Below are 27862 nucleotides of genomic sequence, written 5' to 3' on the forward strand. Positions count from 1 at the left end.
ACATCATACATCTCTGCCGTAATGATCATGTCACGTCACTACAATCATAACTTACTGAAATGGAAATTTACAAGCTCTGAGTGAAGCAATGCTTGACTTGTTTGCTCTAAGTTGGAGAAACAACTTGGTTGTTGTCATTATCATTATTATTATTTTTGGGACTACGGATTAAGACCTTGGACTCTGAAGTCTATCTTTTTGGATTCAGAATTTAGCTCTGCCACTTATCTGTCTGACCTCAGGCAAGTTCTATAGCTCTCAATGCCTCAATTTCCTAACACTTAAATAGAAGGAATAGTAGTATAATCTTCATAGGGTTTTTATAAGGATTAAACATGTTAATGTATGTAAAGTACTTAGAGAGCATGCAGTGTTAGCTGCTGTTATCATTATTACTACAAGATTCCTAATTCCTAAAATATTCCATTGCAATACATGAATAACCTTATGTTGAAACTTAAGCTAAAAAATATGTGACATACAATAAAGGTATATAAATTCTCATATTTGGGTAAATTTTTTTAAATGCTATTATTCTTATGTATAAATTACTTAATTTCATAAAAATCATACAAGTTCACAAATATTTCATTAGATATACATGGTAAGCACTATGTCACTAATAGTTACTAATGAAATAAAAGAAAAGAAAATTCATACCTATCTGTTCAACAAACTTTTTTATCATTCTTCAACAGATATTTTATTAGATAAAAACTTGTTCTTGGGGCTGGCCCCGTGGCCGAGTGGTTAAGTTCGCGCGCTCCGCTGCAGGCGGCCCAGTGTTTCGTCAGTTCGAATCCCGGGCGCGGACATGGCACTGCTCATCAAACCACGCTGAGGCAGCGTCCCACATGCCACAACTAGAACGACCCACAACTAAGAATATGCAACTATGTACCTGGGGCTTTGGGGAGAAAAAGGAAAAAAAATAAAATCTTTAAAAAAAAAAAAAAACTTGTTCTTTGCTGGGTGTTGAGGGAAAAAAACATAAGATGAATAAGGAAAATAGAGAACTAAAATTCATTTTTAAATGTGTATTTGTTTTAAGTAGATAATGCGTTAATATGCTTTAAATTTCAAAGTACAAAGGTACATATACTGAAGTCTCCCACCAACACATATCCCTCTACCCAATCCTGTTACAGAGGTGGCAATATTTCAATCTTGTATGTGTATTTTCAGAGATATTTTAAGCATACATAAGCAAAAGCATTTTTTTCGCCCTTTTTATGCAAAGGAAAGTACAGTCACGTCCTTCATAATGACGTTTTGCTCAATGACAAACCACATATAAGATAGTGGTCCCATCAGATTAGTACTGGAAGGCCTAGGTGTGTAGTAGACTATACCACCTGGGTTTGTGTAAGTACACTCTATGATATTTGCACATTGACAAAATCATCTAATAATGCATTTCTCGGAACACAACCCTGTCATTAGGCAAGACATGACTGTATACTAAACATCCTTTTCTGCTCCTTATCTTTTTTCATCGAAAGCTATGGATCTAGCTACCTATCAGTAGATAATGAGCTTCTTAATTTTGTTAATGACTCATGAGAGCTTCATTGGACGGATGCACCTGATTAATATCACCGGGCTACTGCTGATGGACAGTTTTGTTGTTATCACACCTGTTGCTATAAAAGTGCAGAATAAATAATATTGTACAATTTAAATGAGCTTATAAATGTGTAGGATACTTGTGTGATGATTTGTAAGAGAGGGAATTTCCTGGGTCAAGGATTAGATGCACTGCAATTAATTTTTAAATAAATTTTAAATTTTTTATTCATTTTTGAATATTAATACAGGTATATAGCACACAATTCAAAAGGAAAAAACAAGTGAATGGCAAAAATAAGACTACCTCACACCATTTTCCTCCATTCATCCAATTCCCCTTACTGGAGATAATTAGACTTACCAGATTTGTATATATCCTTCCAGGGATATGTGACGCATATATAAACTTATATGTATATGTAGAAGAATTCCTTTGGTTTTCTTCTGATAGCAGTTTACAGGATCAGAAGACTTTTGCCGGGATGTTTGTTTAAACAGAGATACCAGGCTAAAGAGTAAATGTTCACCTTAGGAGCATACTATTTACTGCCTCATCACTCAGTCTCAGACGTTGTAGATCTTATCAGTAAAAGTAATGCTTTCTTTGACTTTCACTATAGTTCATTGTTTTCCTTTCATGAAATGACAGTGAGAAATTCTGTACTTTGCTCTTTCCTTGACCAAGGATTTTCAAACCTACACTTGGCACACAACGTGCATTCTGGGATTCCTTTGTATCATCTTCCAAGAAATTCCTTTCACTTCTCTCTTAAATCTTTTATTTCTGTGTCTCAGCCATCTTCTTTCTTGATTTTCTCTGTAGTGTATCATATTTTCCTGTAGCTTGCTGGGGAAAGGTTATGTGAGTGGTTAATGTTTTGGATCATATGTATTTAAAAATCTCTTTAGCTTACTCTCCCACCTGATTTTTCTGGATGTAAGATTCTCAGTTTAAAATATGAAATAATTTTTCAATGTCTTCCTGACTGTCAATGTTGCTGTTGAAAAATCTGAAGACATGTTGATTCCTTCATCTTTGTGTATGAAAATTTTGTTACACTCGCCCATGGCAGCTTGTAGGATCTTCTTTTTTGCCTCCAGTGTTGTGAAATGTCACAATAATTTGCTGGTATGGGTCATCCACCTTACTAGATATTGAGAAGGTCCTATGGATCTGGAATTTTACTCCCTTTAAAAATAGGAAATGGTGTTAAATTATACAGTTGTTCTTTAGTATCCCCAGGAATTGGTTCCAAGAGTCCTGTGAATACCAAAAACTTTCAGTGCTTAAGTTCTTTGTCTAAAATGGTGTGGTATTTGCATATAGCCTACACACATCCTCCCTAATACTTTAAATCATCTCTAGATTACTTATGATACCTAATACAGTGTAAATGCTATGTAAATAGTTGTGATACAGTATTGTTTAGGGAATAATGACAGAAAGAATGTCTGTACATCTTCAGTATAGACACAACCATCATAGGCCTTTGGAACCATGGTTGGCTGAATCCATGGATCTGGAACCCACCATTAGTGAGAACTAACTGTATTACATCATGTTATGCTATTTTATGTTATCTTATACATGTTACATTATATAATACATATTGCAATATAACATATATAGTATATATTTGATGTAATGAAACATTTATAATAGTATAAATTATTACTTTTAACAAAATGAACAAGGGAATACTATTAAAGAGTGCTTATCAGTTCAGGAAATTGCACATTTGCTACTTATTAGACCTATTGTAAGAATATGCTCTAAACAATGTAAATAAGTATTTTTTATATTTTCAAAATATTCGGCAACAAATTACTGAATTTGACATACCATATTTTAGCATTAGTCTGACAGACACACACATATATACACACACACACATATATAAAAAATATATTTTGCTACTCTTTATTGTATAGACTATTTTAAAGAATATAATTATTGATAAACAGTATTTTTAAGAAAACAAAGAGGACTAATTTAAGTTCCAAATGTGAAAGTTTGCTAACACTTTACTTTTACAACAGAAACATGATAACATTTAAAAAAATATTTTACAATCTTTCCTAATAAATAAGAGAGTGCTTCCTTCTCTGTGCTTAAAACAATATGTAGGATTAAGCCAAATAGAAACAGCATATATTTATAATTGATAATTCCTACATATATTGAATTACTAATGAGGATTTATAAATTATAACATAATAGATATGGCCAATAATAAATGTATTAGTATTCATTTTGGATTTTCAACTCCTTATACCTCAGATGACCTACCACCTTACCATGACAAAAGTGTTCAGCTCATAAATATTATGACAATTTATGTGATGCTAGCAATAAGAACCTTCAATCAAGTGTTACATTCCACTGAGGCGTGGAAGTTGAATCCTGCTTAATAATATTTCTTAATTAAATAAAATATTATTGTTGTATTACATCTTATGTTTTGTATGCATATTTGTTTTCAGTTTTTGAAAAGTCAAAACACAATGCGTAATTGTATGACTTTCTTTTAGTTGTTACCTTTTGGAATACTTTGAGAATCAACATTGACATTATGCTAAATTATTACTCAAGGTTTGTGTTGTTTCTCTTTGTTTTCAGCGTGCAGCGACCTGGAGTTCAGGGAAGTGGCAAACAGATTGCGGGACTGGTTCAAGGCTCTTCATGAAAGTGGAAGCCAGAACAAGAAGACGAAAGCATTACTGAGGCCCGAGAGAAGCAGTAAGATGTCTAAATTTGATATGTGTCATTATGTTTGATATGGGATTTTATTTCCAATGAATCACTTAGATGAAAACACATATTTCAGAATTTATCCTTTACTTCGATGCCGAACAAAAATGAGAACATTGTGATTACTTCCAAGCACACTCATAACATTTTGCAAGGAAATAAAGCATTTATGACAACTCTGGTTAGAAGAACAAGTATCCCCTCAGAGACAGCATTTAGATTCCAGTTGAATTGAAAGACTAGGAATATTTTTCAGGGTTTTGATAGAAGTGGTAAAGAGTAGAACAACACAGAAAATAAAGGTAAGAATCTTGGAGTACTTAGATTTTTAGGGAACACAATTGGCCACACCCCCAAATTAGCCTTTTCATGATTGCTTTGCAGGCATTCCTAGTTTGACTCACCCATGACAGTAGACAAAAAGTATATTGTCAATGACACTCGGCAAATCGAATTCATAAAACGAAGAAAACAATTAGAGCCATCTGAATCTTATATGATTCTTTCATCATCTGTAGAATCTCCCAAAAACATTTTTTAATTCTTTAGAAATAGGAAATGCAAATTGAAATAGCACGCTCCTGATTAACTTTATGAAATTTTCATTTTGTATTTTTTCATTTATAAAAAAATATTTATTATGCATTTAATGCATGTAAAGGAAAGATATTGAAGCATGAGATTAATTTTAGGAACTTTCAAATATTGAAGCATTTGCTCTAAAATGCAACAAGAGAGGTAGAGCAGTAATTATGAGCAGCATCTTGTAGCTGACAAGGAAAATCCCAAGAAAATCCTCAAATATCAGTTTCTAGTAAAATCACTTAAGATGGCATAGTCATTCATAAGCTGTATTTCCTAAAATGCCTCATTTGTTTTCTTCTCAACAAGGAATTTTCTATAATATCAATCTTTTGTATTTATGAATCTTATTTATGTTCTCAGAGAATTTAATAATTCTTTTTAATTAACCTATCTAATTAAGCTATCACCAATAGACATAATAATTGTCTTCGTGTGATGACTATGTATGTTTCGTCTTATGAAGTTCAGAAAGACATTAGAGTATTTTCCTTCCCTGTAGGATTGTTTCCCAGGTTTGTCTTCAGAATTATTGTGTAAATTTTGGCCAGATGTTAATTTTATTGATGCCCTGAGAGAAAGATGCCTGATCTTACCTAGTGTAAACAATAAAATACATTTGCCCTGTTTCATGAAAGAAACATATCTGCAGTTGGGTAAAGATTGATATTGATAGTGATTTTTTAAAAATTCATATCAACACCTGTCTTCCCAATACTCATACTTGAATACTTTTATTGCTTGCTCTCCAATTTCTCTGTTGAACTTGAGTTCAGACCAATAATCCCCCCCATATTTGGAGATGGATGAAAGGAGAGCATGTAGAACACTCAGCACGGTGCCTGGTTAATATTACACGTTCATCAATATTATTTCCCTTTCCAACTTTTTCTTGAAAGAAAATGAGATGCTCTTAATATAGTGGATTAACTACAAGAAGCTCCTTGAGAATTGAAGATCTTTGGAAAGTAAATGAAAAAGTGGGTACAGGATTATTTGTACTACTTGAAAGTCTCAGAGGTCAACTAGAAGTAGATTTCCCCCAAAAAATTATGCATTAGAACAGATATGAGAAACCCCTAGATAAGAAATGGCTCGTTCCCTCAACTCCTCAGATCTGTACACCCTTTGGATGAGTCCTCTCTTGACTCCATCATATTTAATTTGTGAACCAATCTTTCAATATAATACTCCCCTTCTCCTTTCTATCGTTGATTTTCCTTCACAGCTTTCTCACTATCTACCATAGTGATGATCTACCTGTTTATTTTGTTTATTCTCTCTCTCTCTCTCTCTCCCCCCAGTAGACTACTGTAAACTCAATGAAGGAAAAGATCTTTGCTCACCACTGTATTATCAGAGCATAGAATAATTTGACACAAGTATTCACTAAATAAAAGTGAGTAGAACTATGGATGGCTGAAGCAAAGAAGCACACAAAAATACCGCATTGTGTGAATATACCATAATTTAATCAACCAATTATTCACCTAGGAATGATTGTATTATTCTCTCCATGACAATCAATTCTACAGTTAACTGGTATGCTTTTATTTCTATGAGACAGATTCCAAGCAGTGGAAGTAATGGGTCAAAATGTACATGTATGTAAATTATAAACAATAATAGATGTTGCCAGATAGCTTTGCAAAAAGCTTAGGGCATTCCTAACGTCTAACAGCAAAGCATGAGAGTTAATTTTTGTCTTCATCCCTGCCAACAAAAAAAATAACCCCTTTTTTTTTTTAACTTTTTCATTATAGCGAGCATGCCATTATATTTCATTATTAATATAATTTGTATTTCCTGTATTAATAGTGAATTTGAACATAAAATATTGGCAAGAGGGAGACTTTTGCACTGCAAAACAAAACAAAATGTCTTAGTCATCTCAGGTTGCTATAATAAAATACCATAGACTAGGTGCATTAAACGATAGACATTTATTTCTCAAATTCTAGAGGCTGGGAATTTCTAGATCAAGGTGCCAGCAGGTTGGGTTTTTGGTGAGGGCCCTCTGCTTGGCTTGTAGACAGCTCTATTCCCACATGGCAGAGAGAGAAACATCTCTCTAGGGTCTCTTCTTGTTAGAGCACTAATCCCGTCATGAGGGCTCTACCTTCATGACCTAATTACTTCTCACAGGCCCCATCTCCAAATGCCATCATGTTGGAGGGTGGGGCTTCAGCATGTGAAGTTTGGGATGACACACTTCAGCCCATAGCACGAAACAAAACAAAAACACCATAAGTTATGTCAATGTATATGTTTTATAATTGTATTTAATCAAGTACTTGTGTTTTTGATAGTTTTTGCTATATGTGTTGGCTGCTCTATTTTTTAGAACATATGGGCTTATTTCTATTCTACCCTTTAATAAATTATGCTTCTTATCACTTTATTCTTTTTCTTAAAGATTGGCACCTGAGCTAACAACTGTTGCCAATCTTCTTTCTTGTTTTTTTTTTTTTTTCTGCTTTATCTCCCCAAACCCCCCCCCCCCCATACATAGTTGTATATCTTAGTTGCAGGTCCTTCTAGTTGTGAGATATGGGACGCTGCCTCAACGTGGCCTGACGAGCGGTGCCATGTCCGCGCCCAGGATCCGAACCCTGGGCCGCCGCAGCGCAGCCGGCAAACTTAACCACTCGGCCACGGAGCCGGCCCCTATCACTTAATTTTTTTACCCTATATCCTACTTACTGCTTTTTAGCACAGATTTCACCTTATCTGAGAGTAATATTACCATTCTGCATTCAATTTTATGAAATTTTCCTGATTTACTTGCTAATATTTTATTTTCAATCTTTCCCTATTACTTAGAATTAAATGTCTTTCTTGTAAACATCCATAGTTGGGTTTTGAGTTTTCAATATGACAGTGAGCAGACTTTGTGATTTTTTAAAAATAATTAAGATGTGGGGCTGGCCCCGTGGCTGAGTGGTTAAGTTCGTGCACTCTGCTGCAGGCGGCCCAGTGCTTTGTCGGTTCAAATCCTGGGCGCAGACATGGCACTGCTCATCAAACCACGCTGAGGCAGCGTCCCACATGCCACAACTAGAACGACCCACAACGAAGAATATACAACTATGTACCGGGGGGCTTTGGGGAGAAAAAGGAAAAAAAAATAAAATCTTTAAAAAATAATAATAATTAAGATGTAATAAAGTAACAAAGCACAGAAAAATATTCTGAGAAGACACAGAATGTTTGACATTTAGGCAGATTACCCAGAAGACAAAGAAAAACTCATTTTACAATCTCTTGTTAAGAGAAGACCAATAATCCAAGAAAATTTTGTCATTTTAACAGAGGGGAAAAAATCAAATTTTAGTTTTACATCAGTACAATATTTGATACTGACTTTAAAAACACTTATATGAATGAACACTTTAAATAGTTGTCAGCATTGATTAAAACAAATAATATTTGGGGGAAATTTTATAATTATTTGTATTTATATATACACTTTAACAATTAGTCATTTTTTTTTTTTTTTGAGGAAGCTTAGCCCTGAGCTAACTACTGCCAATCCCCCTCTTTTTGCTGAGGAAGACTGGCTCTGAGCTAACATCCATGCCCATCTTCCTCTACTTTATACGTGGGACGCCTACCATAGCATGGCTTTTGCCGAGTGGTGCCATGTCTGAACCTGGGATCCGAACCGGTGAAGCCCGGGCTGCCGAGAAGCAGAACATGCGAACTTAACTGCTGCGCCACCAGGCCGGCCCCATAGTCATTTTATTTTAGGATAAAACTATAGTTTTAGAGAATCGTATTTGGCATACCTCGCACATCAAGTTGCCTTATATCATTATTTTTCCTACTAGAGTCTTATTTATATGGAGAAATTATAATTTTTAATTATAGTAATTTTTATTTTATACAGATAACTATGAGGTAAATAATTTTAAACTGTATGCATTAGCATTTTGTAGTAGATTAGTAGAACTTATGAATATACATTTTATACTTTTCATGGTCATACGGTTTTTCTAATAAAACGTTTAATTTGGTAAAAGTGAACACGTTTATTAATAGACCCAAATATATACAATTTAAACTATAAACCATAAAATTAGTTTGACCTATAAAAATTAGAGACAAAAAAGTATATACATTTAAAAATATTTTAGTGTTTTATCTTTTTAAGAAGTGATCTAGATATTTAATGCATATACATTAATTACTTTAGCATGTCTAAGGTCTTAAGTTTCCAAAAGATCTTGGAAATTACTTTTAAATTTCAAGTCCATTTATAAAACATGATCACTGGTGAAATAAAGTTTATCGTAATAATGATTTAATTTATTAAAAACAAATTTATATTCTTTATAATCTTAAACATCTAGTAGATGTAATGCTAACTTATTCAGTCAGTATACCTCTATAAGTTTAGGAAGAACATATCCAAATAGAATAAAAATGTATGTTAGCATTATACCTAATGCTTTCAACTCTGAGGGTATAGTTGTTTTTATTAAATAAACAATATTAAACTGGTCTCTTTTGACAAAGTTTATTTAAATTATGGTAATTGAATTTTTAAAACATTTGATATTTACTTGTTATTCTTTATATTTTTTTGCTGAGGAAGATTCACCCTGAGCTAACATCTGTTGCCAACCTTCCTCTTTTTTTATGTGATCTGCCACCACAGCATGGCCGTTGACAGATGAGTGATGTGGTTCCACACCTGGGAACTGACTCCAGGTCGACAAAGCAGAGCTCGCCAAACATTAACTACTAGGCCATCAGGGCTGTCCCTACTTCTCATACTTGATAAAATACTTTTGAAAGTATTAGAGGGTTATTTTCCTACTTCTGGAAATTTTAGCAGTATGTCATTTATAAAAGAACTTATGTATGTCAAAGCCAATCAGAATAGAGCTTTCTTAGGAAATTTTATAATCAAATTTGGTAATACCATTTGGAGTTAGGAAAAAAAAAATATATATATATATGTATATACCCACACTTACAACTGCATGCACACACCCACACAGGTAGAGGGTTTATAGCTTTAATTAAAAAATTTTAGCCTTGAATCATATACAAGCATAGAAATATAAAACTCACTGGTTTATGTCTAAGAACTGTCTCTTATCCTTGTCTCATCTTTACGTTTTTTTATGTTTGTGTTTATGGAGGATGGGATAAGTTACAGATACAGCTAAATATGAGAGCTGATGCTCCACCCCCGTTTGGAGAGGAGACTTGAAGATTTTCTTTTGTCCTGATGTGTACTCTTACAGAGACTGTGGACTAGATTTTGCCTGAGGGACTGAGGAGAGACCAGTCATCCATCTGGGCGCTCCCAAAGCCCATCTGAGAAGACAAAATGTCCAGCCTGTTTCCAGTCAGCTTTTTTAGCCTCAGATGGTTTCTCTTGGAATCCCCATATCCCTTGACAGCCCGTGATGGGGCAAAGTCCTAAAGCTTGAGTGACTATAGGAGGTTGAGGGGCAAGAATGAGAAAACAAAGCCTCCATGAACACTTAGGTGATGACAACAGGATGCAAGGCTGTGTTCACTTCAAGTCATAGCACAACTAAAAAAAAAAAAAGTCAAGGGGCCGGCCCCGTGGCCAAGTGGTTAAGTTCGTGCAGTCTGCTACGGTGGCCCAGGGTTTCTCTGGTTCGGATCCTGGGCATGGACATGGCACTGCTCATCAGGCCACGTTGAGGTGGTGTCCCACGTACTGCAACTAGAAGGACCCACAACTAAAATATACAACTATATACAGGGGTGATTTGGGGAGAAAAAGCAGAAAGGAAAAAAAAAAAGATTGGCAACAGTTGTTAGCTCAGGTGCCAATCTTCAGGAAAAAAAAGTCAAATAAAAACAAATCTGGACTAAGTAAAGAAAGGCTTTGGCAGAAGTGGAAAGAAGGAGGGAGGAGGTAAGGGTGTACAAAGACGACGGATCCAAAGATTTTCCGGAGCTGAAAGGAAGGTTGAAAGTGGTAAAAAAATGTGAAAGAGGAACAAGGATTGATGGGAAGGGAGAATTCTTAGATGAGCCAGTTTGAGGAGATCCTGTTTCTCCATTGTAGTGTCAAGTTATCCTTAATGGAAGTTTGCCATTTGGGGAGATATTAGAAGGGAAGAGTGCCAAAGTGGTGTAACATATAGTCAGTGGAAGTTATGGGGGGAGGGATGCAAGGCATAGACTAATTATTTAAATAAATTAAGTAGGCACAAAAAAGCCAAGAATAGTCCTGCTCAACAGAAACAGTCAGAGATTAGATTCCCACTGAGAAAGAGCTGAAAATATTTCAATCTAGGAAGATTCTCACTCAAACAGAAAAGCATAGGGAAGAGTTCTGTTTAACAGAAGCAAAGTAACTTCTTCTTGTGCTACAACAGACAAATGTCCAAGGCACAGGGTTAGGAGTTGTGACTCTCCATTGATCCAAATCTCCCCAGCGAGGAAGGACACAAGGGGTCCTTTGAATATAAATTCCTGGGTGAAGACAATGGGTTCCAGGGGGTATTCTGCACTCCAAGTCATGGCACCATAAAAATGTCAAATAAAAGTAAATCTGGACTAAGTAAAGAGAGATTTTATTTTAAAAGAGTTTTGTAATAGCAGGGCTGGCCCCGTGGCCGAGTGGTTAAATTCGCGTGCTCCACTGCAGGCGGCCCAGTGTTTCATTGGTTCGACTCCTGGGCACGGACATGGCACTGCTCATCAAACCACGCTGAGGGAGTGCCCCACATGCCACAACTAGAAGGACCCACAACGAAGAATATACAACTATGTACCGGGGGCTTTGGGGAGAAAAAGGAAAAAATAAAATCTTTAAAAAAAATATTAAAAAAAATTTAAAAAAAAGACTTTTGTAATAGGGGGAATGCTTCAACATAAAGACTTGCGAGCAACTCAAATCAAACAGAAAAAGGATTTTATTTTATAGGAGGGGGTAAGCAGGGCTAGCATACATTTGTCTGGGAGGAGGGCAAGTGGATGAGGCAAGCAGGTGGCAAAATTTAGACCCCCTTAACAGGAATATTTGTCTCTGTGGTCAGCAGATTCTCAGAATAAGCAGTTAAGGAGGGATGTTACACATCTTAGCGCTTTAGTCCTTGCTGAAACGTGTGGGAAAACTAAAGTTTAGGAGTCTATGGGAGAATAGCCTGACTAAAGTGTGGCCAAGCCAAGTTCAGTGAGTGAGTAATGGGCACTTGTGAACACTTGGACAAACTGTATACCTAATGATAATCAATCCATTTATCTATTAAGGAAGAATATGAGACTCTTAAGCCTCTTATTTTACTCATAATTTTTATCTTTTTATATCTTTGATCTGTGGTTTGATATATTTCTTGCACTTGATTGTCTAGGCCACTAATTGGCTCTCAACAGTGACAATTCCCTCCTACAATTCACCTGTGGGGTAACTTAGCTGGGAAATTACATTTTTAATCTAGAAAGTAGTTCTGTATACTTTTTAAATATGTGCATGCTTAAACATCCATATGTATCTGTGTGTGTGTCTTAAAGTTAAGTAGATTATCTCCTCTCTTATTTATCCAACTCAAAATCTAATTGATTTTTCTCTCTAGCTTCCTGAGCCCTTTAAATATGTGATGGCTTTCCTTTGTCTGCTCACTGGGTCCTAGTCTATTTGGTGATGTCTCTTTATTGGCAATAGTCCCACAAGGGATGGAAAGAAATCTCACATTGGCTTTGCCTCAAAGCATCAGAAAGGCCACCAGTTCCCTGAGCCTTGGAGAAAGCCAGCTTCTGTGTCTCTTAGGCTGTCCTGGCCTCCTTTATGAAATCTATCTAGCCCCCAATACAGGGAGTAGCCTTTGACCTTCCCCCAGGAGTCTATAATTTTCTGTAAGTCAGGTTCTTCTCAGAGTCTGTCACTTCCTATTCTCTACCCTTGGTATTCTGCATTCTGTTCTCCATTGTCCACCTACCCCGTGGGGAGAGAAAGCTCGGTACTCGATACCGATTTGCATCCATTTGTCTTTACATTCTAACACTCATTTGACCGAAGAGAGAGTAATAGCAGATTGAAGTTGATCATGGGGAGGGAGCTTGCTGCATTCTGGGTAGACAGAATACCTTTCTTAAGCTTAATCAACCAAATTCAAATTTAATGTGGAAACACTGACAGATCTGAAGAACAATTTAGGGAAAGAATAGTAATGTTAGGGGCAAATATGTAAGGGAGAGCCAAAACATGTATATTTTTTGGTTATGCAAAGAAGAATGCTTAGATGCCAGTATCTATTGTTTAATGTGTACAATGTTACCTTTGAGATAGATATTTGTCTTTTGATGAATCTATATCTCTAATGACATTTAAATTAATATAATTTTCATTAAGATGGCCAACTTTTACTTTACTATCTAGAAATAGCACAGAGTTTAACTGTGCTATTTAATAATTCACAATTATTAGAATAATTGTGAATAGAATATATAGTTTCTTACAAAATAATTATCAAAACTTACATCAGGTTTCTTTTTTCCCTCTTTCTCCCCAAAACCCCCCAGTACATAGTTGTATATTTTTAGTCGTGGGTCCCTCCAACTGTGACATGTGGGATGCCGCCTCAGCATGGCTTGATGAGCAGTGCCATGTCCACACCCAGGATTCGAACTGGCAAAACCCTGGGCCTCCTGAAGCAGAGTGCACGAACTTAACCACTCGGCCACGGGGCTGGCCCCCAAAACTTGCATCTGTTTGATCTAACTTATAGACTAATATAAAGTGAAACGTTAGTTAATGAGTTCCACAGGTGACTCTGAGCTGGCATTGAACTGGTCGGCATGCAGGAGGAGGATGGAGAAGAGAAGTCGGCCCATGTCTTCTTTGTTAGTACTTTCCATCCTTAAATAATCTGAACATTCAGTGCTCTACTTCATACAAAGCTGTAGATATGTGCTGTTTTCCAACCAAACACATAGAGCAATAAAGGCTCATAGTTACGATCCAGAAAAACTGGCCTTAAATATTGGGTAAAGAAAGAGCCAGTGCCTTGTTAAACATTGCTGAGCATGAATGCATATGTTAGATTGAACCATATGAAATTACCAATTTTACAACTATAAAAACAGTTTTTTAGGGGTCAACTTAATAAAAATCATCTGAAAATTCACTCCTTTACTTTTTATATGTAAGTTAATCTGTATACTTTAATAGTCTAAATTCTTTTCTTTTCCCAAGCAATGCATAGCTTCTTTCTCTTAACTTAATTTTTCCACAGTGTTATAATGAGTAAAAATACAAATTAAGCCATAACGTTCTTTGTTTTCCTTTAACCTTCTCTTATAACCCAGCTTCATTATATATTGACATAGCTGCTAATGACCTTTAAATTGTATGCAGACTGGGTAATATGCTCTCTAGCTTCATTTTTTTTTCTACTTATAAGACAGATTGCTAAAAACTATTAGTCAAGTTACTCTTGTGGCTTAACCATTGACTGCTGAGCTCTCTGTGGGTTCTAGCAGGTAATACAGGATTTTCTGATTAATGTAATTCCTCACAGTAGAGATGCTTGCTTCATATTTCCTGTTTTTTTGGAGTCCTAGAATGCTCTTCACCCAGCTATCTGTACTCCCTCACTTCATTCAGCTGGTTACTCAAATCTCGAGCATCAGATGCCTTCCCTTCTACTACGTATTAAATAGCAACACCACCACGGAGCATTCGCCTCCTCTTTACGCTGCTTTGCTTTGTTTTACAGTGTATGTCACTTTCTTGTTGTTAAATGCCGTAAAGTTGGATCCAACTCCTGGTGACCCTATGAATGAGTGATGTCCATGATGTCATGTCTTTAACAGCTCTACTCAGCTTCTGTAGACTCAGGCCTATGGGTTTCTTTTTGGAGTCAATCCATCTCATGTTTGGTCTTCCTCTTTTCCTGCTGCCTTCTACTTTTCCCAGCATTATTGTCTTTTCCAAAGAATCCTGTCTTCTCATGATGTGCCCAATAGGAGAGCCTCAGTTTTTATCATTTTTGCCTCCAGCGATCGTTCATGCTTAATTTGCTCTAGAACCTACTTGTTTGTCTTTCTGGCAGTCCAGGATATCCATAAAGCTCTGCTGCAACCCCATATTTCGAATGAATCAATTTTTTTTTCTTGTCAGCCTTTGTCACTGTCCAGTTTTCGCAGTGTTCATAATAATTGGGAATATGAGACTGTGGATAATCTTGGCCTTAGTCTCTAAGGACACTTCCTTACACTTGATGATCTTCCCTAATTCTTTCATTGCTACCTTCCAAGTGTCAGTCTTCTCTTGATTTGGTGGCTGCAGTCTCTATTTAAATTAAAGACTGAACCAAGGTACACAAAATCTTTACCAATTTCACTGTCTTTGTTGTCTCCATTAAAGTTGTATAGGTCTTCTGTAGTCATGATTTCTGTCTTCCTAATGTTCAAATGCAGTCCTGCTTTGGCACTTTCTTCTTTGGCACTTTCTTCTTTCAGTTTCATCAGAAGTCATTTCAAGTCATTGCTGTATTCTGCTAGTAACATGGTGTCAGCTGCATACTTAGATTGTTGAAATTTCTTCACCAATTTTCACTCTTCCTTTATCTGAGGCTAGCCCAGTTTTTTGTATATTTTTTTGCATACAGATTAAACAGATAGATAAAATACATTCTTGTCTGATAATGTAACCTGTAGGAAACCATTGCATCTCTCCATATTTTGTCCTAACAGGTGGCTTCTTGTCCACAATACAGGTTATGCATCAGGACAATCAAGTGCTGAGGCACACTCATTTCTTTCAGAGTAGCCCATAACTTGTCACCATCCACACAAAGACTTTACTGTAGTCTATAAAACATAGACTAACCGTCTTCTGAAATTCTTTGGAGCACTTGAGGAGCCAATGAATCTTGTGTACCTCTCCCTTTTTGAATTCCAGGTTGTACTTTAGCCATTTCTTGCTCCATATAAAGTAAAAACCTTCATTGCAGCACATTGAACATCACTTTACTTGCATGGGAAATTGGAGTGATGATCCCATAGTTATTGCAGTCCTTCTCACCCCTTTCTTGGGGATTGGAATATATACTGAGTGTTTCCAGTCTGTAGACCACTATTTTGTTTTCCATGTCTGTTGGCATATTCTTGTTAGAATTTTGACAGATTCTGTCTCTGTAGCTTGAAATAATTCCATTGATATCCCATCTACTCTGGTGACTTATTTCAAGGCAGCTTTCACTTCACATTCTAAAATTGTGGGTTCTGCTTCATAGGAGTCCTCTTCAAAGGAATCTGTCTTCCTTTTGTCTCTTCTGTATAGATCTTCAGTGTATTGTTTCCACCTTCTCTTTATTTTCTCCTGATCAGATAGTGTGCTTCTGTGTTGGTCATTCAGCATTCCTAATCTAGATTTAAATTTCCCTTTGATTTCTTGAATCTTCTGGAAGAAACCTCTTGTGCTTCCTTCATTGTTGTTTTTTCCTCTCTCTTTTCATTGGCCTTTGCAATAGTTCTCTATATCTCTATGTGACAGTCACTGAAAAACTACATTCAGGATTCTTACCCTACTTTTGTCACAAGTTGTTATCTGAAAATTGTCCTAGTTTTAGAGTGATAAAGTAACTTGTAGCTGCTTTCCCATGAGTGCTGAATGACATGCAGGTTCCAGGAGGGCAAATCTCTGATGGTAACAGGATTGCAATAAAAGGGTCGAGACCTGATGAAACTAAATGGGAAGATATTCTTCTTTTTATAAGGCAATGAACCTTGAATGTGCACTATGGCTTTATAAAGAAAGGGGAACTTGCTAGCCTCATACACTGGCTAACAAATTAACAGTGCTATATATTCTACATTAGTTAAACATCTTATTACATTGTCAAAAGTATTTCAAGAGATGATGAAAAATAGTTTTTTCCCCCAGTAGTTATGTTAGTACTTGTTCTTAACCCTCAAATACAATAGAATACTAACCTGAGTTTTCAATTGACCAAATTTTATCACAACTGTTACATAAAGAATTATACGCTCGCTACCCAAGAATTGATTATTTATCTGAATCTTGGATAGTGTAAATATTTCATAGTTAAATGGCTTCAGTTGACTAAAAAGATCAATAATGTTATAGCTTTTTAAGAAATGAAGCAAGTTCGTAAAGTTTGCCATTCTTTTCTCAACCACTGAAGTCTACCTTATATTAAAAAAGCAGACTTCTTGGATATATTTCGTTTGGATATATTTTAGAGCTATCTCTGACAAAAGAATGACCATAGAAAAGCAACTAAGATGTAAAAACAAACTAAAATGTGTCTTGTAATAAGAAGAAAGAAAGAGAGCTATTTAGCCTCTGATTCTATTATTACACCATGAAAATACTTGTTTGAGACTCTTTTTTAGTGAGTTTATGTTGTAACTGTTGTCATCTGTATACCTTGATATATATTGTTTCATTATTTAAATCTCCCCAAATTAAAGAACAGAAATACTATGCTTAGGGTTTTTGGTTCGTTTTAAGTATGATTGCCATTGAATGAGTGTGTGCGTGTGGTGGGAGGAGTCTATCCTTCTTTGAAAGCGATATTGTATTAATTTTCTTTTTGTCAGTTTGAAAAGCATCAGGGCATCAGAATCATATGCAAAATCTTCAAATTAACTGTCTGACTCAGATTAAGATAATGTCTTATTTTTGCTTTTCTACACACCAAACGCTCTCCTCAGTCAGAGAAAATGATAGAATTACTTAAACCCCCAGGGTAAATGAATACATTCTAATTTCTTACCAAGACATTGCTCACTTTGTGTCATGCTGTCTTCACATTGAGAGGAAGGTTGAATCTGAGATCAGATGGCTTACAAACAATGGCCCATTTTAATGCAATTAGGAGCCATCTAGGTAGAGCAGGGAACTTCATCTTTTGAAAGCAAAGATTTGTAAAGTTGATAAATAAATTTTCTTTTCTCATTTCAAGTAATAAAATGAAAAATCCACATCGTTGCTTATTTTGTTTGTTCTAATTATTGAGACATCTGGCATTTTCTTCTTTTATTAGGTGTACACCATGACACTCTCTATAATAAAATTTATTTATACACTTTAGTATTACTAAGGTATTATCTTAATATTTGCATATTGTAACGTAGAAATTATATATTTCGTGTTTATGTTAATTAATATAGTCCTATATAAATTAAATCTATAATTATAAAATAAAGGTCCTAAGTGAATAATGTATTATAATAAAATTCTTTTGTTACATTATTGTCTCCTAGGATATTATCCAACTGAATTTGTTGAGCAGCAAACTTTTGGTGAGCCTCTAGTCTTTAGGAACTATATTATTCCAAATAGAGGAAATTACTCTCAGCATTGGCATTTTGGGAATCATTAACAAGTAGGTTGCTTCTCACAGAGTTTGCGAAATATTATCAATTTCATTACATTCTGTTTTGAACAAAGTGAATACTTTTATTTCAAAATATGTAGGATGTTCAAAGCACATTTAACCAGTAATTTGAACTAATAGAACCTAGTAAAAATTGCAACAACACTTTCCCCCTCGAAAAGATGACAACAAAGTGGTTTCAAAAAACATCTGTACAGGAAAAAAACCCATAAAATTTTACATTACCTATATATATTTTGTATATATTTAGTCATTTATAACATGAGCATTGTTTCTGTCAAATTTTACTGCAATACCAGTTTACTATTACACAAAAACCTAGAATGTGTGCATAATAGGTGTCTTAAGGCATCAAGAGGAGGCTGTCTGGTGGCACAGCGGTTAAGTTCACACATTCTGCTGTGGCAGCCTGGGGTTCAGCGATTTGGAGCCCGGGTGCAGACCTATGCACCACGTGTCAAGCCATGCTGTAGCCAGCTTCCCACATATAAAGTAGAGGAAGATGGGCACAGATGTTAGCTCAGGGCCAGTCTTCCTCAGCAAAAAGAGGTGGATTGGCGGCGATGTTAGCTCAGGGCTAATCTTCCTCAAAAAAAAATAAAAGAAGTGATAGCTAAAACAAGGAGGGAAAATAAAGATAAAAAGGAAAGAAAATAGCTCAAAAGCATAATTATCTGGAGTTATTTTATGTGGGAACAAATGATTCTATCCACCACAGCAGTTCTCGGACCATATGCTAACCAATAAAAAAACAATTAATTTTATGATGATTCCTTCAAGACATTAATGAGCATTTAATTATTTTAACATATGACAGGAAGGAAAAATATATGTTACATCGTATTTTTCTATTTCTTTAATTTGTTCATGTTCTCCATTTTAATTATGCATGTAATACATGCTTATTAAAAATAATGTGAATATATGAAGAGAGTTAATATCCTTTCAACAACTACCTCCATTCCTTCCATCGTGAGGTAAAAAATTGGTAGCAACTTGATATATATGGTTTTCCAATGCTACTTCATTCTCATACAAATAGATATATTCACATAAACATTTTTAATATAAATGAGATCATACTGTACACAGTATGTGGCAGCATGTTTATTATTACTATCCGTATATTTTAACCTTTTAATCCTTTACTGTATTGCAGATAGTTTCTCACTGCATCTTTTTATTTTGATTTCAGAGTCCTTAGTTTGTATTCCTTAAGAAAATCTCTTTCACAAAAATACTGACATGGATATTTTCTGCTATATGAATTTTTGCATTTAAATCTTTAAACCATCTACAATTTATTGGTATGAGATAGGCTTCTATCAATAGATCATGTTCCCTTACTGAATTAATCTTTACAACTATTTAATACACATTTATTTTTTGTCTGTACTTTCTGTTTATGTTCTCTCTCTATTTTTTCTTAGTTCCTTCTGTTACTGTTTTCTACTGTAATTCTGTTCTTTTCTGATATCATATTTGTATGATTTCATTTCTTTCAAATTTGTTAAGGTCTGTTTTGTGGCTGAGAATATGTTTCATGTGCACTTGAAAGGAACTTGTATTCTGTTATTATTTGTTGAAGTGTTCTAGCAATATAAATTATTTCAAGCCTGTTGAGAATGTTGTTCAGGTCTTCTGTACCATTATTGTTTTTCTGTCTGCTTATTCTCTTGGTTATTTACACAGCAGTATCGAAGTCTCCAGATATAATTGGGATTTTGTCTATTTTTCCGTTCAGTTCTATTTGTAATTTTCTCATGTATTTTGAAGCTTCAATTTAGACATATACACATTCAAGGTTGTTATGTCTTCTTATTGCAGTATGTGTCATTTATGTTATATCCCTTTTTATCTTGGTAACATTCCTTATTCTGAAGTCAAATATATTATTAGTGTAATTAGTTTGCTTTTCTTTTCATTAGTTTTTGCATGGTATATTTTTTCCAGCCTGTTAATTTCAACCTACTATGCCATAGTATTTATAATGTTTCCTTGAGGACAATATACTTGGGTCTTGCTTTTTATCCAATCTGACATTTTTTGTATTTTAATTGATATGCTTAGATCATATACATGTAATATAATTATTGATGTGGCTTAATTACAATCTACCTTCTTGCTAGCTGTTTTCTATTTTTTCCATCTCTACCCATTTTTCCCTCTTATAATGCCTTATTTTGGACAAATCAAGTAATTTTATGATTTTGTTTTTTCTATACTTCTAGTTATTATTTTTATCTCCTTTTATAAGTTTTTTAATGGTTGCCCTAGGATTTACAAGATGCAAATTTAATTTGCCACTATCTACCTTCAAGTGGTATTTTGGCATTTCATATTTATTGGAAAGACTTACAAGTCTCAATTTATCCCATCTTTTGTGCTATTTTGACACACATTTTGCCTTTACATATGCTACAAACACATTCTACATTACTAATAACTTTAGATTAGACATTCAATTATCTTTTAAAACAATTTGAAATAAAAACTATGAATTTCATATGCATCTTCATTTATGTACTTTCAGAAGTTTTCAGGTTTTCTTTTGTACCAATGTATGTTTCTGCCTAGTATCATGTTTATTCTGCCTGAAGAATTGAGTGATTAACATTTCTTGTAAACTACATCTTCTTTAAATAAATTTTCTCCGTTTTTTTTTTCCTGAGGAAGATTCACCCTGAGCTAACAAATGTGCTGATCTTCCTCTATTTTGCATGTGGGACATCATCACAGCATGGGTGATGATCGGTGTAGGTTCACGCCTGGGATCCAGACCTGCAAACCTGGGCTGCCAATGCAGAGGGCATGAAACTTTAACCACTTGGCCATGGGACCAGCCCCAAATTTTCTCCAATTTTTGTTTGCTTAAAAGATATTTCTCCTTCCTTTTTCTAAGATATTTTCTCTGGATAAAGAATTTTGGATCAAGAGCTCTATATGTTTTTTAAGATCTTACAGATGTCCCTCCACTGTATTCTGGGCTGTATTGTTTCAGCTGAGAAGTTGGCTGTCATTCTCCTCTGTTTTTTTCCACTATAGGAATGTGTATTTTGCCTCTAGCTGCTTTAAAGATTTTTCTTCTTATCATTGGTTTTGAGCAGTTTGACTATGCTGTGTCTAGGTTTTGTTTGTTTGTCTCTTTCTGTCTTTGCTTGGTTTGTATTTATCCTATTTAATCTTCTCTAAGATTCCTATCTCTGTAGTTTGAAGTATTTCATTAATTTTGGAGAATTCTCCATTAACTCTCAAAATATTTTTTCTGTGCTATTTTCTCTCTCTTCTCCTCCCATTTCACTTCCTTTTCTGTTTGACTGTTTAATAATGGTCTACAGCTCTTTCATGTTCTGTATATTTCTCCTCCTCCTCCACCTCCCCTTCCTCATTCTCCTCCTGCCTTTCCTCCTGGCTCTCCTCCTCCTCCTCTTCCTCCTTGTCTTCTTCTCCTTATGCTCCTCCCTTTACTTCTCCTAGCATTTTATTTGTTTCTTTCTTATATTTTTAGTCTATAGATTTAATGCAAATTTTATCTTTTATGCAACAGCTTTTAACCTATTAATCATATTGATTTAAATTATTTCTCTGATAGTTGCTACACCTATCCTATCTGAGTTTGGTTCTATTGAGTGCTTTGTCTCTTGGCAACATTGTTTTTCCTTTCGTTTTTGCTTCCTTATTTGTGTGTCTCTAACTTGTTGGTTAAAAGTGGACGTGTTATGTAAGACAGTGGAGTCTGAGGTAAATAATATTTGTGCCTAGAAATGAGGCTGCTTCTTCTTTTTGCTTGGCCTATGGTAAGATGATTGAGTCAATCTAGTCAGATATTTGAATTAGGTTTTTATTTGGGTTTGTTGTGACCCGCACTGCATCTCAGCCTTCAAATTCCTTTCTGTTGCCTTGTGCCTATGGTGGTGCTGATTTGCCACTTGCTTCTTCATGTTTTTCCCTTGCAACTGAACCTTAGAGAGGGTCATTCTCCATGACCTCACCCCTCCCTCAGGAGTAGGTGTTGGTACTTGTTATTCAACTGTTGCTACCCTGATGGTGAAAGCATTCCTCTGTATTCTTGTTAACCTACAGACTTAGGCACGTGTGTGTACCTGGGTCTCAGAGTGGGGCCTTCTCAGAGATCCTATCCCTCCTCTAGTGGCAGGAGTTCTCTAATGGTCTATACTCAGGATATTGTCATGTGTCTTACTCAGGGACACCTACTTTTTTTCTTTCTCTTTCCTCTGGGTGCCATATATCCTTACCTCTGTCCATACAGTGACAGAATATTCTCCTATCTCCAAGAACTTAAGACTTCTTCCATAAGGGATGCAGGAAAAATGGATGTAGGTGGGCCTTCATACCTTTCCCGCAAAGCTCCTGCTTCTCAGGTGGCTTTCGTAGGTCTCTTACCCTGACCGAATCTTCCTTGAGAGCACTTTCTGGTATCTATAGGAGAAAAATCTGTCAATGGTTATGAATTCCTCTCTTTTTTGTGGCTTCCAGGGGTTATTTACTGCCATGGTAGCCCATACTCAGCCTTTAGCAATTCATTGAAGATCTGAGCTGAATTCTCCTCGTTAGCTTATTTAGCATTCGATGGCTGTCTTAGGTAAGCAAATGCTCACATCCTATCTCTTCTTGGAGTTGCATGCCTGTTTTAAGATTTTGGGTTACTTGTTTCCCTGGGACACAAAGTCCCTGGTGGGTTCAAAAAAAGTTGTGGTTTTATAGATTATTGCTATTTTTCTTATTGTTAGGGTGGGAGCAATATTCATCTCCATTTTCTACATCCTAGGTGAAAGTAGGGAGCTTTTGACTTCAATTCTGAAGAATATTTTCACTGGATGTAGATTTTGAAAGTATTTACTTTTTTTTTTTTTTATCATTTAAAAATATTCAACCCTTCCTGCCCTCAGAAATTTCTGATGAAATATCAGGCTTTGGTTGAATCATAGTTTAATTGTGATTTGTCATTCTTTTCTTGCTGATTTCAAATTTGATGTTTATCTTTAGTTCTTAAGAGTTGGCCTTCTTTGTGTTTATTTTGCTTGAGGATTGTTGCATATCTTTAATCTGTAAATTTATATATTTAAGCAAAATTTCTACCAGTATTACTTCAAATTATTTTTCCTGCACCATATCTTTCTTTTCTCTGCAGGGGCTTCAATTACGTATGCATTGTACTCCTTGATATTATCTAGCAGTTCCCTGAGGCGCTGTTCATTTCTTTCCTTGCTTTCCTTCATATAAGATCATTGCAACTGATCTATATTCAAGTTTACTTTTTCCTCTGTGAGCTCATTTCTGCTGCTGGATCCATCTAAGGATTTTTTTTAAATTTTGTAGTTTGCTTTGTTATTTTGTTCTTGAATTTCCACTTAGTTTTTTCTTATAATTTCTATTTCTCTACTTATAATTCCCATTATTGCAATTATTGCAAGCATATTTTCTTTCTCTTCATTAAAGATTGCTATTTTAGTTGCTTTAACATCTTGTCTGCTAATTCCAACAACTGGATCCTCTCAGATTTGTTCTCAGTTGATTGTCTTTTCTTTTAAGAACATGTTCCATTTTCCTGGTGCTTCATATGTTTTATAATTATGGATGGTGTCCCAGATGTTATAGATATTAAATTGTGGAATGCTTTATCATGTTATTTCAGTCCAATGAGTGTTTTTTTGTTTTAGCACATGATTAATTTTGTTGGGCTCAAAATGAAACCTATATTTCTTGAGTGGCAGCTCTAATCTTTGTTCAGATTTACTGTCCCTAGTGGAGGTGATTTGAGTCTACAGTGTGCATGTGGGGTTGATGGGTCATCAGAATCTAGGGCAGACAAAATTTGGTTTTTGGCTCCTTTCCTTCCTGAATTTCCCCTTCGTTTTTTAGTGGTTGTACACAATTTTCTGACCCTTCAGGCTAGAATGTCTGCATTCTTTTTCCATCAGTGTCCCTACTGTCTTCTGCTATGCCAACTCTGTCTGTCCCCAGGCTAAAAAACAATGAAAATTGGGAATTTACTACATTTAACTTCCCTCCTCAAAATGTGGACTATCCACCAGAATCTGCCTGCTTCTTATTCACTTTTCTCTTCCTTCCTGTGTGTGTTTTTTTAAAACTATCTGCAGAGTTTAACAATTTATGAATAGAAGTGTCAGTCCAGTAAATGTCACTCAGCCATTACTGGAAGCAGAATCTACGTAACTATTTAAATGATGAATTAAATAGAGGATTTTTATCTTCTCTGCCTTTGAATCTACAAGGCCTAGGAGCATGTACTGAACCCCGTATGGGCTACAGTGGTATTTTACTTTTCATTACTACTCCTGTTTAGCACTCTTTCTCAACAAACTTTTATTTTTTTGCTATTAAGTACTTCTAAAAATATTAAACCTTCGTGAATGAGGACAATCTAAAAGCCATTTTGAGTATGTTTTGAAATCTACATTTACTGAGTTTTTTATTTCATTTGAACAGTTTGACATCAATTTATGTTCATTTTAGTTATGCTAATAATGTATTTGCTGACTAAGCAAATGCAATTCTTGATATAGTCTTGCTGCTTCATAATATTAGGAAGTGACTTGCTATGTGTCTATACTCTAGAAGTGAATGACTTTTTATTTTCTACAATAGCATAAACATTCAGGGAATGTTGAGAGATGTTTTTTAATTATAAAGACTTTGTGTTTGACAGTTTCTGCCCTTCAGAAATTTTTGACACATCTTTGAAGAGAGGAGACATTGCTAGACATTTCATAAAAGTGATTTTAGTTGTCTCATGGGGATTCTGATGCTTGTCATGGGATTATAAGAATTGATGAGTGTGGAAAGATAAGGGGGCAGAGCAAAGAGGTTCAAACCATTAGGATGTACAGTGTGGTTGGTACCTAGACATAGTCATCCAGTACCAGCTCTGTAGGGTTCAGTCACTTAAAAGCAATCATTTACATTATTTTATGTAATCTTTACAAAATCTTTACAAATCTTGCAAAGTGGATATTATTTGCCCCATTTTATACTTGGAGAAGGTTGAGAGGTAAAACCCAAAGTCAATTAATAAGTGGGAGAGCTGGTATTTGCATATAGATTTTATGAACTCTCAACTTATAAATTTATGAACTTATGTTCTTTGACTCATCATGGAATCTCCCAAAGGATCACTCAGAATTCAAGCAACATCAAACCAGTTCAAGTACCTAATTCATCTAGGTTGTGATAACTGCCTCTGATACTCTTGTACACACGGATACATAAACACATTTGCACAAAGAGGATATTTTCCAATTTCATTTTACCTAAAGATCTTAGAATGTTTCAAAAAATTAGTAACCATTATTTTGCCTTTATTATAATATTCTGCAATGAATACTTTTGTTTCTTTTATTGTAAATATAAATAACATATAGAGTGGGATTAATACATGTATTTAACATTTTCTTGAATTAAGTTATATTGATAATCTATATCAACTCTCAAGAGAAAGATTTTTGTCAATTAAATTACTTCTATGTCAAATTTACTTATATTTATTAGTGTTAATGCTGTTAGAAATATCAAAAATTTTCCTAGTTTTAGTATCTTCAGATTTAATGATTAAAGCCATATCCATAATATTCATAGTTTTCATTGTTAAGAAAAAAATTTTTATCAGTGCTCCTCAGTCTTCATATTTCTGCCTATAAAGACTATTTTAAAAAGTTGCTTTTCATACAGTAAATCATTTATTTCCATTATAATTTCCTATATTCTTAACTGAAGTCTTCCATATGCTAATATAGTCTGTAAGTCATGAGATATATAAGTGGCTGAAGATTTCAGGAGGTGCTACATGGTGATTTTTTCCTTTTTATAAATGAAGGAGACTCTATTGTTTCTAGCAGTGTTCATGATCATGCATGGGACGTTCGTCTTTTTGCTCAAGTGAATCCCTGAGTGAGTGTTGTCTAAGTGTGTCCCTTCCTAGATCCCTTTCTTGAGTTAATAATGAACCATTTGTACTGTTTGGGTTATCTTTCCCTAAATGCATTCACTACTTCAAAGCAAACTTACCTATAACTGCCCAGTTTTTAAAGTATCTGAAATGATAAGTTCACTGCCTATCCTCTTCCAGTCTGTTTTTTTAAATAATGGAAATTTCCTTGTGAAATCCAAAAAAAATGCCTCATCTGCCCCCTCTTTACATTTTTTTCCTATGTCAGAATTTTCTCCATGACAAAGTACTGTTTCTAGTTTAACTCTTTTTAGATTTTCAAATCTCATCTCAGGTGTCACATCCTTTATTTTGCCTTGCTGACACCTCTCACTATTTTCTCAGCTTTTAAAGCACCTACTCTAAAACTTATGACTTTAGGCTTTTTGTTGTTGTTTGAGTGTGTATTTGTATGTGTTTGTATTTTGTCTTCTTTATGTGTGTCCCACCTTTATAGTATTTGGTATATACTTAACACTTAATTCATTTTGTCATTCTTTATGAAATATTTTGAAATGAGTACTATTTGCCAATCCTTGTCTTAGGCATTTAGGATACAGGAGTGAATAAATAGACCCCATTCACTTCATGAGCCACTCCTTCTAAATCTCCTTTTTGATTGTTCACCATCTACTTCATATATAAATATTGGTAGTCCCTAAGACATTGTTTTCTTCTAGCTTAATCGTTACTTTTATGATTTTGTTCAGTATCCTGTTCAAAATATATACAGATGATTTCCCAAATTATATTTCTAGCCCTGATATCCAGAACCCAGTTGCCCCATACAAACCTGCTGTTGTATAGTCTCCTTCAACTCCATAAATGTCAAGTTTATTTCACTAACCTCAGAGCAATCCTTGAGATAAAGAAGCAGAGACAGAGATAAGATGATCTCTATGTAAAAACCAAACTCTTTGCTATGACCTAAGTGAGCCCACCACTAACTCTCTCACCTCGTTTCTTACACTTTCTCCTCATCTACTCCTCTCCAGTCATATTGTTTCTTTGTTCCTCTACAATGACACCAATTGTCTACAATTGTGACAATTGTACAAATGTACAAGTGACAATTGTGTACAAGTGACTACAATGCCCTGACTTTAGATCCTTTTTATTTGCTATTTCTTTTACCTGGAATTTGCACCCTCACCCCCGCCAAACCCCAGATTATTGATATCTTCACTTCTTTTACATTTCTGCTCAAATATCCTATTTTAGAGGCAATGTGGTAGGAAGAATTCTAAAGATGGCCCTTCCAAGATTCCTTGCCCCTGGTTATTCAAACAAACACTAATCTAGATACTGCAGTGGAGGGATTTTGCAGATGTAAATCAGTTGCCCTTAAAATAGGGACCCAAAGGAGGATCTAAAAGAATAAAAGCAGCAAAGATGCTAACAGCATTTATGAAGAGGGTTTCTTTGGAAAGAGCTATGCTGTGAGTTTATGACTCCTTTAGGAAGAGATGAGGGTATTTCCCTTCACTTCACATTGAGAGAGGGATTTCAACAGAACCACTCAGGAAGTTTTACATATGTGTTCCCAGACAAGTGGGTTATGGCTGAATTTCACCAGGAAAATCTAAAAGATGAGCTGATTATTTGTTTGGCGTCCAAGCAAAGGAAAGTTAC

The 27862-nt window shown here is 35.1% G+C and overlaps 1 protein-coding gene across 2 annotated transcripts in view; it reads left to right on the forward strand.

The window, feature by feature from the left end:
* SPOCK3 (SPARC (osteonectin), cwcv and kazal like domains proteoglycan 3) overlaps positions 1 to 27862 on the forward strand; it is a 467441-nt gene that overhangs the window by 413172 nt on the left and 26407 nt on the right. For both annotated transcript variants that reach the window (XM_070608234.1, XM_008538006.2), the window contains exon 7: positions 4190 to 4309. In XM_070608234.1, coding sequence (XP_070464335.1) covers positions 4190 to 4309 — 120 coding nt within the window. The remainder of the gene's footprint in view (positions 1 to 4189; positions 4310 to 27862) is intronic.

The sequence above is a fragment of the Equus przewalskii genome, chromosome 2 (genome assembly GCF_037783145.1).
Source record: "Equus przewalskii isolate Varuska chromosome 2, EquPr2, whole genome shotgun sequence".
Lineage (NCBI taxonomy): Eukaryota > Metazoa > Chordata > Mammalia > Perissodactyla > Equidae > Equus > Equus przewalskii.